We start from the raw sequence: 16,646 nt of genomic DNA, 5'->3' as shown, positions 1-16,646 counted from the left end.
CGGGAGGATTGTACCTGAGTGCATGCTCAGGCACAGTCAGTGGCGTAGCCAGATCTGAATTTTTGGGTGGGCCCAGAGCTAATATGGGTGGGCACTATATATAGGTGTGAGTAGTGTTTCGTGGGATACTACAAAATAGCCCTGAATCAATATAAACCACATACATACTTAAAAGGAAAAAATGATAAATATAGTTACATTATCCCATATCTTAAACTTGACCAGATATATGTCTACTATAATGGCAAACATCTCAACACATGTGACAGGATCCTGCAATATAATTACAGCAATGGCATATATCCTTCAAACTTTGCTCTAAAACAAATGTAAACGCCTGATTAAGCAAAACAGGTAAATACCTTACATTTTTCAAAAATGTTAATCTTTGTCCATTCTTCAACACATCAAAAAAAAAAAAAAACGCATGAAGCAAAGCCCCCGATTTCTCACTGATAAGAAGAAAAATCCTACTGTCAACATCAAGATTTTTTTTTTCCATCTCCTGTGGAATCTGTAGCATAAAGAATATAGCTAGAATGTTTCCTTTTACAGCTTTCCATAGGGAAAATGTATTGAAATTCTGGTAGCACCTAATCCCTTCACTGCCAGGTACAGTACATTGTGAAGTAACACTAAATCCTAAAAAGAAGCTTCTTAGAGCCAGTATCGCAAACATTAACACCAATTCTGAACACGAATACCAATAACTTTACCTTTAAAAAGACAGCAGTGAATATACACAACAGCAATGCGCATCCCATTGGAAAAGCTAGACGTCAGACTCATAGATCCCCACACAAACCACATATCAGCAGAATCTCTCACCTGCTCGTTCACAGGCAGAACACAGACACAATTACCGAATAAGGACCAAAAATTATAAACTGTCCCATAGATCGGCATCAGCCCTGCCCTACCCTTCCTCACCATCCATCCCCATAGCTTTCCCTTCCCTACCATCTGTCCTACTCTCTACCTATCCTCCTATAGTCTGGCATCTCCTCTGCCCATCCCAGCCAGTTTTCCATGAACATCCCACCTACATTAAATGTTTAAAAAATATTTTTTAACCTAGGCACTGAAGACCATCCCTATCCAAAAACCCACCAATATGAACAAATATACAACTTTTTTTTTTTCATTTTTAAACTAGGTACTGATCCTACCCCCACCAATAAACCCAACATTAAAATTTATTGTTGATGGGTTTCTGAGTGAGGGTTGGCTTTTCACTGCCTAGAGAAAAAAAAAAGTATATTTAATTATTAAATAAATATACATTTTTCCCCTAGGTATTGAAGAGTCCATCCCCACCCAGAAGCCCAGAACCAGCATTATACTGTAGATACTTTAAAAAAGAAAAAAAAAAAAAACATTTGTTTCACCTGGGCAGCTGCAGACTCAAAGAGCACTGCAGTGTGTTCCATGTGCTGGCTCTGTGCCTATCTGGGGCAGATCGAACAGGGAGCATGTCGAAGCGAGTGCCCAATAAATTCTCTGTTTCTGTGCTGGCATCTGTGCACTTTGCAGGGGCAGTGGGGGCCAAGGCAAGAAAGGCACTTGAGAATAGGCCCGTCGAAGAGCAGAGGAGCACAGCACATTGACAGCAGTGGTTCATCGAAGCACTACAGCAGCTGTCCCCAACCCGGACCCAAGCACTTAAAAAAAAAAAAAATCACGTAGCAGGGGCAGTGGGAAACAAGGCAAGAAAGGCACCAAATAGGCACGTCGAAGAGCAGCAGAGCACAGCACTACAGCGGCCGCCACGGCCATTCCCAACCGAACCCGGACCCGCGCACTTAAAAAAAAATCACGGGGGGGGGGGGGGGGGGGCAGTGGGAGTCAAGGCAAGAAAGGCACGGAATAGGCCCGTCGAAGAGCAGCAGAGCATAGACTGGTGCGTCAAAGCACTACAGCGGCCGTTCCCAACCCGGTAAAAAACTAGGAAGGTTACTGCAGTGCATTTTGGCAGCCGGCTCGCTCTAAAGCTATTTTTGCTGCCAGCTGCCCTAAAACGTGCAGTGCACTCCCGGAGTCCTGGTGCATCAATTCAATTGGACAACCAAATGGGCCTGAGCTGAGATTGGGTTGGCCTGGGCCCACCCGTAGCTATGCCACTGGGCATAGTCCTTCTGCACTTTACACTATAATCAGAGATAATAGCATGCATGAATTTGCATGCTATTATCTCTTATATTTTTAGTGTGCTGTTTAGAAAAGTGCAGGGCTTTTGATTATTTGGGCACCAGTTCCATATGCCAATTAGCACCAATTAATGCCACTTAAGGGATATTTAACAATTACGTTCAGCTGACACAATTCAATAACTTGTGCACTAGTGGAAAACTTGGCGATGCAACTTTATCTAAGCTGCCTCTCACTGTGGTAAAACGCTTTAGTAATTTTTGCTGTTAAAATCCTACAAAACTTTCACTGCATAGCAATATCCTTAACTGCTACAATCTTGCTGGTGGACTGTACATGAGTGTTTTTTTTTTTTTGGGGGGGGGGGGGGGGGGGGGGAACTGGAGATGATCATGGCTGCAGCTAAAATAGGGATTTATTTTTAAAACATGGCTCTAAACATCCATTTGTCAGTGGTTTTTTTTTTTCCAGTCCTAAGAGAATGGGGAATATGTCTTGCTTATTAGCTACATGATATAATTTTTTCCAGTAGCAACAACACAGCAGTTTGCCTTCCTGATAGCTTTGAGTGTGTCCTATGATCAGTCTTACAATACTTGGGGTGGGGGAATTTACACCCAGTTCTTTCACCTTTGCTAAAGAAGTAGAGGCCATCATTCAAAAGGTGCATGCTGTGAGGTCCTGTGCCTCTTAATAAACTGCTTTTAAGAAGTGATCTCCCCTACAAGTCCGGCAATCTCTTCTTCTCTCCCCCCCCCCCTCGGGGTCCGGCATCAATCCTTCTCCTGTGGTTCAGTAATTCTTGTGCAGGCTCTGAGGCTTCTGTCTACTGCCCTGCCTCCTCTGGTGCAATTTCTTGTGGCTGGGACATGGCAAAGGGAAACCCCAGAGCCTGGCCAAAAGTAGCTTGTCAGGCTGCTGCCAGCAACTTCCACAACGTTTACTGGACTGGCAGAGGGAGGAAGGGGGAAAGAGGAGCAATGCCAGTGTGCGTGGTGTGGGGAGGGAGAAGAGAAGACTTGAACATGAGAACAGGTGCTATCAGGGGCTGGGGCTTTTGGTGCCCTTTATCACAGGTGCCCTGAGCTAGTGCCTCACCTGGTCCAATGGGTAAGCCGTCCCTGCTCTCCACTATCAATTGGAATGATGCAGTAGCTGCAGTTCAAGATTTAATGCCTTATCTAGAATACAAGATCCAGTTTTATAATGAGAGTGATCTATGCAGATAAAGAGCACGTGGTTTATCACTTGACATTATCAAAATTGGGTTTATTATTTATTTCTTCCCCTAGTCTTATAAATAATAATCTTCTCCTCCCCCCCCTTTCTCCAACCGCAGTGCAGAAATGGTGTTGCTTTAATTTGAAACAAAACTCTTTCAGCGTTGGATGAGTGTAACTCTCTGAAGAATTAACTTGCTAGTATCATCTGCATTGTAGTGGCAGTGGAGGCTTTCAGAAAAAAATGTTATGGATCATACTCTACTCTAAATGTAAGAATTTAGTGAGTAGCTGAGCATTGGGAGTCAACCGAAGCGTAGCCAGGCTGAGGGCGCACAGGGAGTAGAGAAGGCGTGGGGCGAGCGGACTGCTGACGGTGCCGGTGTATATTTTTAACACCACAGATCACGTGAAAAATAGGTGCGGCACCGCCAGAAGTCCGTTCAGGGGAGCGGTCACTCCCGTGGCGACCCACCTAGCTACACCACTGGCAGTCAGTGTGCAATGTACTTTGGAGTCTGATTGTTGTCTAAATGTACAAACATGACTACCTTAAGCTTTCATGTGCCCCAGCCATCAGGAAACAGCACTGGTATTGAGAGGACAGGATTTAGCTCACACTTTTCAAGTAACATTTATTTACTTACTTATATTACACTTATAACCCAATACATACATAATATTAAAATATACCCTGATTCCAGGTATTTCCCTGTCTTCTGAGAGCATAGAATCTAATGTACCTGAGGCAATGAAGGGTTAAGTGACTTTATGCAAGGGCAGTGCAAGAGTATTGGGCACCCTAGCAAACCTTACGCACCCTTCCCCCTCTAAGGATTTTGATAATTAAATTCAACAATTGTAATCATCTCAATTCTACTCCTCCCACAATAATCCTGTAAAGGTTCATAACTGGATGTCATACTTCTAAATGAAGTACAAGTCCAAAAATCTAGACTGCTTGGAGATTTTCTTCACCTGGCATTAAATAATTGTTCACAAGAAAGTCCTGGTACAGCTTTTCTGATGGAACTGATTAGAATTATGGTTCACTCTGTCCCTGCAGAGCAAGTCCTATAGGTTACACAAAACTCAACAAATCCTAAGAAAACAGCATGATTCACAGTATTGTTCTTAGGTGTTCCTGAAGGCATAAGAATGGCTGGCCTTATATTGGCCTTCAGCGCCCTAAATAAGGCAGGAAAACCACTGGGTCTATCTGCAATATTTGTTACTCTTGCAGAACGCAATTCTGCCCAACAGTAAAAAGCGAGGGAGAGAAAGCCTGACTGCTGTGAAAATTCAACACAAATCTTGCTAGGAATTAGTCGATTCCCGGTACAGGCAGCTCCTTGTGACTCTGGGCAAGTCACTTAACCCTCCATTGCCCGCCGCATTGAGCCTGCCATGAGTGGGAAAGCGCGGGGTACAAATGTAACAAAAAAAAAAAAATTATAACAATTAAGACAGTGGATGGTAGCTCTATATGGTGTCTGGTTCGCTTAATGTGCTTTCAAATAATTATCTTTTAAACCAGGAATTGCTTTCATTCAGCAACCTTCAGCATCTGAAGATCATTGTCTCTGTGCCTGGAGAACTTTACATCCAGTAGACAAGAGCCAGAAACTGATGTCCTGAAGTTATTTGTAGTCTATGGAGAAAGGAGAGGCCTGCACCTCCACATCCCTCAGATGGCTGTACTTGGGACACTCACTATGCTTGTGACTGTGCCTCGTACAATGCTTGTTGCAGCTCTTGCTGTTGCACCCGGCTGCAGAAGGTGAGGGAGCTGGGGTCCTGGCTGGCAAGGGTGCCAGTGGCTTCTCATGGTTTTCGTTGTTGCAGCGGTGCACCAGCAGGGGGTCCTTAGGATTAGCTTTGCTTTTCAGGAGTCGCTGAAGCACTTGCTTGTCGGAACGTTCCTTCCTGAAGTCGTCTTCATAGATCTTCAGCTGTGGGGGGAGGGGAAGGAGCAGAAAGAAAAATAAGGGATAGATATAAAACAAAGCTAGCTTTATTTAATATTGGAATTAATCTGAGGAATAAATGTTCTTGAAACAGAATGAGGAAATGTAAGAGCCTTTGTTCAGATAAGGGATAGTGAAACTCTAATGCGCAAAGGCCACAGACATGCCTGGTTTTCAGGAAAGCCATATTATAGTAAAATAGTAAATGATGACAGATGAAGACAGACAAAATCCATCCTGTCTATCCAATAAGGAGGCCAGAGCCACTGAGTGTGATAGAAAGTATGAATACTTGTTCTTGATCTGACCTTGCTATTTTCAGGTCACAGCCTGTAGACGTCTGCCTGGCACTGGCCTTACTTCCCAACTGCTGGATTTGCCTTTGAAGCCCACTCCAGTCAAACCTGATCTACCTTTCCATAATCAGGACAGACGTTCATAAAAGACTGCCCTCTTTTCCCATATTTGAGATACAGACCTAGATGTCTGCCCAGCACTTGCCTTGCTTTCCAACTATGGTGTTACTGTCTAAGCACTGCTAAGTTTTGTTTTGATTCCATCCTTTTTCCATATAAGGATTCTGTGTGTTTATCTAGTCCCAAGTCTGGATGAAAAAGAAGGAAGGTTGAATGTCAGGTTAACAACCTGACCTCATAAAAAAAATCAAAAAGTTCTACAGAAAAAAAGCTCTACAGAAAAAACAAGTAAGATTCAACAAGGTACACAAAATTGTCGGAGAACAGTTGCTGCCCAACGTGCCCTGCAGTACCGTCCAACCTAAGTTTGTCTATATGAGTAACATAGTAGATGACGGCAGAAAAAGACCTGCACAGTCCATCCAGTCTGCCCAACAAGATAAACTCACATGTGCTACTTTTTGTGTATACCTTACCTTGATTTGTACCTGTCCTTTTCTGGGCACAGACCGTATAAGCCTGCCCAGCACTATCCCCGCCTCCCAACCACCAGTCCCGCCTCCCACCACCGGCTCTGGCACAGACCGTATAAGTCTGCCCAGCACCATCTCCGCCTCCCGCCACCGGCTCTGCCACCCAATCTCGGCTAAGCTCCTTAGCAGCCTGGAACAGAACAAAAATGGGTCTAGGGGGGTGGAGTTGGATTCTAAACCCCGAACAGATTCTACAGCACTGACTGCCCAAACCGACTGTCGCGTTGGGTATCCTGCTGAAGGCAATAGTGAGATGTGAATGTATGGACTGATGACCATATTGCAGCCTTGCAAATCTATTCAATAGAGGCTGACTTTAAGTGGGCCACTGACGCAGCCATGGCTCTAACATTATGAGCCGTGACATGGCCCTCTAGAGTCAGCCCAGCTTGGGCATAAGTAAAGGAAATGCAATCTGCGAGCCAACTGGAGATTGTGCGTTTTCTGATGTGACTCCCCTCCTGTTGGGATCGAAAGAAACAAACAACTGGGTGGACTGTCTGAAGGGCTGTGTCCGCTCCATGAAAAAGGCCAATGCTCTCTTGCAGTCCAAGGTATGCAAACTGCTTTCGCCATGGCGGGTATGAGGACGGAGAAAGAAAGCTGGCAAGACAATTGACTGGTTCAGATGGAACCACCTTCCGCAGGAACTTAGGGTGCGTGCGGAGGACTACTCTGTTATGATGGAAGTTAATGTAAGGTGCATGAACTACCAAGGCCTGAAGCTCACTGAGTCTACGAGCTGAAGTAACAGCCACCAAGAAAACGACCTTCCAAGTCAAGTACTTCAGATGGCAGGAATTTAGTGGCTCAAAAGGAGCTTTCATCAGCTGGGTGAGAACAACGTTGAGATCCCATGACACTGGTGGAGGTTTGACCAGGGGCTTTGACAAAAGAAAACCTCTCATGAAGCGAACAACTAAAGGCTGTCCAGAGATAGGCTTACCCTCTACACAGCGATTAAAAGCACTAATCGCACTAAGATGAACCCTTACAGAGTTGGTCTTGAGACCAGACTTTAACAAGTGTAGAAGGTATTCAAGCAGGGTCTGTGTAGGACAAGAAAAAGGGTCTAGGGCCTTGCTGTCACACCAGATGGCAAACCTCCTCCATTTGAAGGAGTAACACCTCTTTGTGGAATCTTTCCTGGAAGCAAGCAAGACTCGGGAGACACCTTCTGAAAGACCCAAGGAGGTGAATTCTAAACTTTCAACATCCAGGCCATGAGAGCCAGAGACTGGAGGTTGGGATGCAGAAGCGACCCCTCATTCTGGGTGATGAGGATTGGAAAACATTCAAATCTCCACGGTTCTTTGGAGGACAACTCCAGAAGAAGAGGGAACCAAATCTGACGCGGCCAGAAGGGAGCAATCAGAATCATGATTCCGCAGTCTTGTTTGAGTTTCAGCAAAGTCTTTCCTACAAGAGGCATGGGAGGATAGGCATACAGGAGGCCCGTTCCCCAATGAAGGAGAAAGGCATCTGACGCTAGTCTGTCAGGGGCCTGAAGCCTGGAACAGAACTGAGGGACTTTGTGATTGATCTGAGTGGCAAAAAGATCCACCGAGGGAGTGTCCCATGTTCGGAAGATCTTGCTGACTACGTCCCTGTTCAGAGACCACTCGTGAGGTTGCATTATCCTGCTCAATCTGTCGGCCAGTCTGTTGTTTACGCCTGCCAGGTAAGTGGCTTGGAGAAACATGCCGTGACGGCGTGCCCAAAGCCACATCTGAACGGCTTCCTGACACAGAGGGCGAGATCCGGTGCCCCCCTGCTTGTTTGTGTAATACATGGCAACCTGATTGTCTGTCTGAATCAATATGATTTGGTTGGACAGCCTGTCTCTGAAAGCCTTTAGAGCATTCCAGATCGCTCGCAATTCCAGGAGATTGATCTGAAGACCTTTTTCCTGAAAGGACCAGGCTCCTTGAGTGTGAAGCCCATCCACATGAGCTCCCCACCCTAGGAGGGATGCATCTGTCGTCAGCACTTTTTGTGGCTGAGGAATTTGGAATGGACGTCCCAAGGTCAAATTGGATCGAATCATCCATCACTGAAGGGAATTCCGAAAGTCGGTGGATAGTTGGATTCCATCCTCTAGACTCCCCACAGCTTGATACCACTGGGAAGCTAGGGTCCATTGAGCTGATCTCATGTGTAGACATGTCATGGGAGTTACATGAACTGGGGAGGCCATGTGCCCCAGAAGTCTCAACATCTGCCAAGCCGTGATCTGTTGAGATACTCGAACCATGGACACCAGGGACAGGAGGTTGTCCGCCCATGCCTCGGGATGATAAGCTTAAGCTGTCCTTGTGTTCAACAGAGCTCCAATGAATTCCAATTTTTGAACTGGGATGAGATGGGACTTGGAATAATTGATCACAAAACCCAGTAGATCTAGCACCTGAATAGTCATTCGCATGGACTGTACAGAACCTGCCTCCAAGGTGCTCTTCACCAGCCAATCGTCAAGATAAGGGAACACATGCACTCCCAGTCTGCGTAGCAACACTGCGACTACTGCCAGGCACTTTGTGAACACTCTGGGCGCATACGCTAGACCAAAGGGCAGTACACAGTACTGAAAGTGCTGTGCTCCTAGCCAAAATCGAAGATATCCTGTGAGCTGGAAGTATTGAGATGTGTGTGCAAGCATCCTTTAAGTCCAGAGAGCATACATAGCCAATCGTTCTCTTGAATCATGGGAAGAAGGGTGCCCAGGGAAACCATCCTGAACTTTTCTGGGACTAGAAATTTGTTTAGGGCCCTTAGGTCTAGGACGGGACGCATCCCCTCTGTTTTCTTTTGCACAAGGAAGTACCTGGAATAGAATCCCAGCCCTTCTTCCCCTGGTGGAACGGGTTCGACCGCAGTGGCATTAAGAAGGGTGGAGAGTTCCTCTGCACGTATCTGCTTGTGCTGGGAGCTGTAAGAATGAACTCCTGGTGGGCAACTTGGAGGTTTGGGTCCCAGATTGAGGGTGTATCCTAACCGGACTATTTGAAGAACCCACCGGTCGGAGGTTATGAGAGGCCACCTTTTGTGAAAAAACGTCAACCTCCCCCTACCGGCAAGTCATCTGATACGGACACTTTTACTGAGGCTATGCTGAACTGGAGCCAGTCAAAAGCCTGTCTCTTGCTTTTGCTGGGGAGCAGAGTGGGCCTTAGACGCATGCTGTTGATGAGAACGAGCATGCTGGGGCTGAGCCTGGGCAGGCTGCTGAGAAGCAGGAGTGTACCTACACCTAGGATAGGAATAGGGAGCACTCCTCTTCCCTCCAAAATACCTCCTAGATGAGGAGGCTGTAGCAGAAGGCGCCCGGTGGGAGAGAGAATCCACAGCATCATTATGCTTCTTGATCTGATCAACCAGATCCTCTACTTTTTCACCAAAAAGATTATCCCCCCCCCCACCCCCCCCGGCAAGGAACATCCGCCATTCGCTGCTGGACAGAATGATCCAGGTCAGAGACATGCAGCCATGAGAGTCTGCGCATCACTATACCCTGAGCAGCGATCCTGGATGCTACATCAAAAGTGTTGAACGTACCCCTGGCCAGGAACTTTCGACACGCCTTCTGCTGCCTGACCACATGGCGAAAATGCTCTGCCAGCTCCGTAGGGAGTGCATCCACCAAGCCCGACAGTTGTTGTATCGAGTCCCGCAAGTGCATGCTCATGAAGAGCTGGTAAGATTGGATCTTGGTGGCGAGCATAGCGGCCTGGTACGTCCTCCTCCCAAAAGAGTCAAGAGTCCTAGCTTCTCTGCCTGGGGTCACCAAAGCATAGTCTCTAGTACTAGCTCTCTTGAGAGCGGAATCCACCACCATGAAATTGTGGGGTAATTGGGACCTCATCAATCCAGGTTCACCGTGGATCCGATATTGGGATTAAGCTTTCTTGGGGACCACAGGGCCAGACAGAGGGGCGGACCAGTTTCGCATAAGGACTTCCTTCAGTATTTTATGCAGAGGGACTGTCACAGCCTCTTTAGGCGGAGAAGAATAATCCAGAACCTCGAGCATCTCAGTCCTGGCTCATCCTCAACCTCCACAGGGAAGGAAATAGCCGTAGCCATTTCCTGGACAAAAGAGGAAAAAGACAGACTCTCGGGTGGAGATAGCCTTCTTTCAAGTTGAGGGGAAGGGTCAGAAGGAATCCCAAAGGACTCATCAGAAGAGAAGTACCTAGGATCTTCCTCTGACTCCACAAACGCTCCTGCTCAGTGTCGGATACAACCTGTGTCAAGGTGCTCCGACACTGGACCTGCCTCGACGCCAAGGAACGATGTCCTCTGTGGCCATGTCGAGAAGTCGACACCCGATCCGACTGGGGCGAAGCTCCCTCCACAGACGTCGAAGGGGAGTCGACCTGGGAGGCAGCCGATGCCGCAGGCACCGCAGAGACCTCACCACAGGAGAAGGGCCAGACACTGCTGCAGCAGGTGATACAGTAGGCGCAAGCACCCCCGACACCGAAGCTGACTGTCGCAGTAGTCGCTCCAGAAGCTCTGGAAACAAGGCCCGGATTCGCTTGTTGAGAGCCGCCATCGGAGAAGGCTGCGGGGCCGGTGGAACAGGCAGTGTCAGAATCCATGGAGGCTTGGGAGCAGGTACCGGGCTGCTAGGAGACTGCTGCATCAGCACCTCCTGCATAACAGGAGGCCTCGAGGCAGGTGGAGACCCACTCAACGCCTCACTGCTCCCAGCGCGAGTTGGTCTCTCAGCAGCCATTACCTTAGCTCCCGATGTCGACGTCAAGGGACCGGACCAGGCCCCAAAAAGCTTCTCTCGCTGGATCTCTCGAGATGCTTGAGTCCGTTTCTTCATACAAAGACACAGACTACAAGTGGCTGGGCTACGGTCGGGCCCAAGGCACTGAATACACCAAGTGGGTATCGGTACCTGAGATGGTCCGGTTGCACCGAGTACAATGCTTGAAGCCGCTGGGTGTCTTCGATGACATGAAAGGAAAAACGGCTTTGGCGAAATCAAACGACGTGATTGTGCCAAAAAAAAGAAAGGAGCACAAAAGGGGAAAACCCGACCGCACGGCCAAACGGCTTAAAAGGGGAATAAAAGCAAAAGAAAGTACAGGAAATTATATTTATTTATTTGCTGCATTTGTACCCCACATTTTTCCACCTATTTGCAGGCTCAATGTGGCTTACATTATATTGCGAAAGGTATAATTATGAACAGAGTAAGAGGTTTGTTCTAAATTAACATATTACTATGTAAGAAATAAGGAAGATATGTCTGTAGAATGATTTACATAACACATAATAAAAAGCAGTAAAATATAATGACCAATAATGATAATATGACTAATATAATCAATTCAGAGGATCAGTAAGTGGTATTTTTTTTAAACAAAAGTAAAAGAATAAAACAAGGCAAAAGCCAAAAACGAAGTTCTTTCTGGGCCTGAGAGAGGGGCGAGCAGAAAACTGAACCGCACCTCACTGCGGAGAAAAAAGAACTAAGGAACCACGCTCGCGCGGCGGGCGGGAAGTCGTCCGAGCTACTCGCACGACAGATCTCTCCAGAAAGTTTTATTTTGCTTGCAAAATCTTCCGATTCCTGGGCCACCGCAGACGTCGACCCACATGTGAGAACAAGCAGCCTTCTTGTCCTCAGAGAAAACAATACACACAGGTAGTGTTGTTGTGGCTACAGTTGTGAGGGAGCACTGTGTGTACTTTGCAAAGCTGCTCAGCACTGGAAACTAGAGAGCTGCACGGGAGCGGAGATGGTGGGATTCCTACAGGGATCCCCTCCAAGCGTTCGGGGATCCTGCAGGGATGGACCCAGGTCTTGCAGGCTTCCCATGGAAATGCACAAGTATGGTAAAATTATGTATAATCATACCTGATAATTTTCTTTCCATTAATCATAGCTGATCAATCCATAGACTGGTGGGTTGTGTCCATCTACCAGCAGGTGGAGATAGAGAGCAAACTTTTGCCTCCCTATATGTGGTCATGTGCTGCCGGAAACTCCTCAGTATGTCGATATCAAAGCTCCATCCGCAGGACTCAGCACTTAGAGAATTACACCCACGAAGGGACACTCTGCCCAGCTCACCACCACCGAAACGGGGGAGGGGAATTAACCCAGCTCATCCCCACACAAGTGGGGGAGGGGAATCCGTCCAGCTCATCCCCCCGGAGCGGGGGAGGGACACCACCCCGCCGATGCGGGGGGATCTGGCTTATCCTGCAACCGCAACCGCGGGAGGAGCTGACTGACCCTAACACCGCCGAAGCGGGAGGGGTACAAAGCTGCCCTACAGCCGCACGAAGCGGGAGGGAGTGCCGGCAGAATTTAAATCTCAATCCAGCCCCGTAAAACGGAGGGGAGAGGAATGCAGCAGCTCACTGTAACACAAACTCGTCTCAACTCTTGAAGAATCCAAGTGAAGGAAGAACTTGAACACGAAGTCTTTCTGAAGTAACTGAAGACTAAACTTGAACCTGAAATGCAACCAGAATAAAAACAGTACAGATATCTGGGAGGGGCTATGGATTGATCAGCTATGATTAATGGAAAGAAAATTATCAGGTATGATTATACATAATTTTACCTTCCATATCATCAAGCTGATCAATCCATAGACTGGTGGGATGTACCGAAGCAGTACTCACCCAGGGCGGGACATAGAAATCCCTGACCTCAACACTGAAGCTCCAAACCGGGCCTCCGCCCGTGCAGCCACAGTCAACCGGTAATGCTTGGAGAATGTATGAGCCGAAGCCCAAGTTGCCGCCTTGCATATCTCTTCCAAGGAGACGGATCCGGCCTCTGCCATCGAGGCCGCCTGAGCTCTCGTGGAGTGAGCCTTCAGCTGGATAGGCGGCACCTTCCCCGCGGCCACATAAGCCGCTGCAATGGCTTCCTTGACCCATCTTGCCACTGTAGGCTTAGCAGCCTGCAGACCCTTACGAGGACCTGCAAACAGGACAAACAGATGATCCGATTTCCGGAAATCATTGGTCACTTCCAAGTATCTGATGATGACTCGTCTCACATCCAGATATTTAAGAGCAGAGTACTCCTCTGGGTAGTCCTCCCTACGAAAGGAAGGGAGACAGAGCTGCTGATTCACATGGAAGCGAGAAACAATCTTGGGCAGAAAGGAAGGCACTGTGCGAATAGTCACTCCTGCCTCAGTGAACTGCAGAAAAGGCTCTCGACATGAGAGCGCCTGGAGCTCGGAAACTCTTCTGGCTGAAGTGATAGCCACCAAAAAGACTGCTTTCAACGTCAGGTCTTTCAGAGATGCCCTCGACAAGGGTTCAAAAGGCGGCTTCTGCAATGCTCTTAGCACCAGGTTGAGATTCCACGCAGGCACCACTGAGTGCAGAGGAGGGCGCAGGTGATTAACTCCCTTGAGAAAGTGCACCACATCTGGCTGTGAAGCCAGGGAAGCACCCTTCAGGCGGCCCCTGAAGCAAGCCAGAGCCGCTACCTGGACTTTAAGGGAACTGAGCGACAGGCCTTTCTCCAGACCTTCTTGCAGGAACGCCAACACTGAAGAAATTGGAGCAGTGAAGGGAGAAAGAGAGCCTGCTTCACACCACGCTGCAAAGATACGCCAAACCCTGGCGTAAGCAGTAGAAGTAGAGCGCTTCCTCGCTCTCAGCATAGTGGCGATGACCTTGTCTGAGAAGCCCTTCTTCCTCAGACGCTGCCGCTCAATAGCCAGGCCGTAAGACCAAAGGGGGAGGGATCCTCCATCACCACGGGACCCTGATGTAACAGGCCCTGTTCCACTGGCAGTCGCAGAGGATCGTCCACTGAGAGCCTGATCAAGTCCGCATACCAGGGACGCCTGGGCCAATCCGGACCCACCAGGATTACCCTGCCGGGATGCTTTGCCACCCGGTCTAGCACCCTGCCCAACATGGGCCAGGGCGGGAACACATAGAGGAGCTCTTGTGTCGGCCACTGTTGGAGAAGAGCATCTACTCCCAGGGATCGAGGGTCCCGTCCTCTGCTGAAGAAGCGCGGCACTTGGCAATTGGCCGATGACGCCATCAGATCTAGGCTCGGCTGGCCCCAGCGCTTCGTGATGTCCAAGAACGCCTGAGCAGATAGCTGCCACTCTCCGGGCTCCAAGGTATGGCGACTGAGAAAGTCCGCCTTGACATTCATGACTCCGGCAATGTGGGCCGCTGAAAGCTGCTCCAGGTTCGCTTCCGCCCACTGGCAAAGATACATAGCCTCCTTGGCTAGAGGGGCGCTCTTGGTACCTCCCTGGCGGTTGACATAGGCCACAGCCGTGGCATTGTCCGACAGGACCCGTACAGGCTACCACACCAGTACCGGGATGAACTCCAAAAGCGCCAACCGAATGGCTCTGAGTTCCAGGAGGTTGATAGACCACTTTGCCTCTGCAGGAGACCAGAGCCCCTGCGCTGTCCTTCCCAAGCAGTGGGCTCCCCAGCCCGACAAAGAGGCGTCCGTCGTGACGACAATCCACTCTGGGATCACCAGAGGCATTCCCGCAGACAATTTGTCTGTCTGCATCCACCAGCTCAGTGCCTTGCGCACTGCTGGGTCCAAGGGAATTCGCACAGCATAATCCTCCGACATCGGAGTCCAGCGCTGCAGCAAGGAGTGTTGAAGTGGTCTCATATGAGCCCTGGCCCAGGGCACTACTTCCATCGTGGCCGTCATAGAGCCCAACAGCTGCACATAGTCCCAAGCCCGAAGAGGAGAGGCTCCCAGGAACTGGTCCACCTGAGCCTGCAGTTTGACAATCCGATTGTCTGGCAGGAACACTCTGCCCACTTGGGTGTCGAATCGAACTCCCAGGTACTCCAGGGACTGAGTCGGGCGCAGCTGGCTCTTCTCCCAGTTGATGATCCATCCCAGGGAGCTCAAAAGAGCAACTACCCGGTCCACAGCTTTGCCGCACTCTGCATAAGAGGGGGCTCGGATCAACCAGTCGTCCAGATAAGGATGGACTTGTATCCCTTCCTTTCGTAGGAAGGCCGCGATGACCACCATTACTTTGGAAAAGGTCCGCGGAGCAGTAGCCAACCCGAATGGGAGGGCTCTGAACTGGAAGTGTCGTCCCAGGACTGCAAAACGCAGGAAGCGTTGATGAGGAGGCCAGATGGGAATATGCAGGTACGCTTCCTTGATGTCCAAGGAAGCCAAGAACTCTCCTGCCTTCACTGCCGCTATAACAGAGCGGAGAGTCTCCATGCGAAAGTGCCGCACTTTCAAGGCCCGATTGACCCCTTTGAGGTCGAGGATAGGCCGGACAGAACCTCCTTTCTTTGGTACCACAAAGTAAATGGAGTAACGTCCCTTGCCAAGCTGACTTTCTGGCACAGGAACGACCGCGCCCAGGCGGATCAGATTGTCCAAGGTCTGCTGCACTGCCACAGCTTTGACCGGAGACTTGCAGGGAGAGAGTACAAACCCGTCTTTTAAGGGTCGGCAGAACTCTAGCTTGTAGCCGTCTCTGATGACTTCCAGCACCCACGCGTCTGAAGTTATTGTGGTCCACTTGCCCAGAAACGAGGACAGCCGTCCTCCAATCTGCACTGGGGCGTGGACCAAGGCCCCGTCATTGGGTACGAGACCCTGGGGGAAGGACCGGAGGAAGCACCTCCGGGACGGCAGTCTCTGCGAAAAGAATGCTGCTTGGGGGAGAAATTCCTCTTGAAGGAAGAGGGGGCAGAGGAACCCGACTTGCCCGGGCGGTACCGACGGGCTTCCTGCAACCGTCCTCTGGAGGTACCGGGACGAGTACTAGCCCGAGCCCTGACCTCTGGTAATTTCTTGCCCTTAGACGTGCCGAGATCGGTCACGATTGAGTCCAGCTCGACCCCAAAGAGCAGCTTGCCTTTAAAAGGCAATCTAGCCAGGCGGGATTTAGAGGCGTGGTCAGCAGACCAATGTTTCAGCCAAAGCCACCGCCGCGCAGAGATTGTCTGAGCCATGCCTTTAGCTGAGGCCCTCAAGACATCATACAGCAAGTCTGCCAAATAGGCTAAGCCCGATTCCAGGGCCGGCCAATCAGCCCTCAAGGAATGATCCGAGGGGGAAGCCCGCTGCACCATAGTCAGGCACGCCCTGGCCACATAGGAGCCGCAAACTGAGGCCTGCAAACTTAAAGCAGCCGCCTCCAATCTTCTGTCTTGGGCGTCCTTTAGGGCCGTGCCACCTTCCACCGGCAACGCCGTTTTCTTAGTCACCGCAGTGATTAAAGAATCCACGGTAGGCCACAGATAGGCCTCACGTTCACTCACAGCCAAAGGATAGAGGCGGGACATAGCCCTAGCCACTTTAAGGCTCGCTTCCGGGACATCCCATTGAGCCGAAATTAAGGTGTGCATGGC

At 49.3% G+C, this 16,646-nt stretch overlaps 1 protein-coding gene across 2 annotated transcripts in view; it reads right to left on the bottom strand.

Annotated features, from left to right (window-relative positions):
• Positions 1 to 3,990: 3,990 nt before the first annotated feature.
• Positions 3,991 to 16,646, bottom strand: part of LOC115474080 (TNFAIP3-interacting protein 3-like) — a 62,184-nt gene continuing 49,528 nt past the window's right edge. For both annotated transcript variants that reach the window (XM_030209397.1, XM_030209396.1), the window contains one exon: positions 3,991 to 5,320. In XM_030209397.1, coding sequence (XP_030065257.1) covers positions 5,009 to 5,320 — 312 coding nt within the window. In that variant the 3' untranslated portion in view covers positions 3,991 to 5,008. The remainder of the gene's footprint in view (positions 5,321 to 16,646) is intronic.

The sequence above is a fragment of the Microcaecilia unicolor genome, chromosome 7 (assembly GCF_901765095.1).
Source record: "Microcaecilia unicolor chromosome 7, aMicUni1.1, whole genome shotgun sequence".
NCBI lineage: Eukaryota > Metazoa > Chordata > Amphibia > Gymnophiona > Siphonopidae > Microcaecilia > Microcaecilia unicolor.
This window is presented reverse-complemented; position numbering and strand designations above follow the sequence as displayed.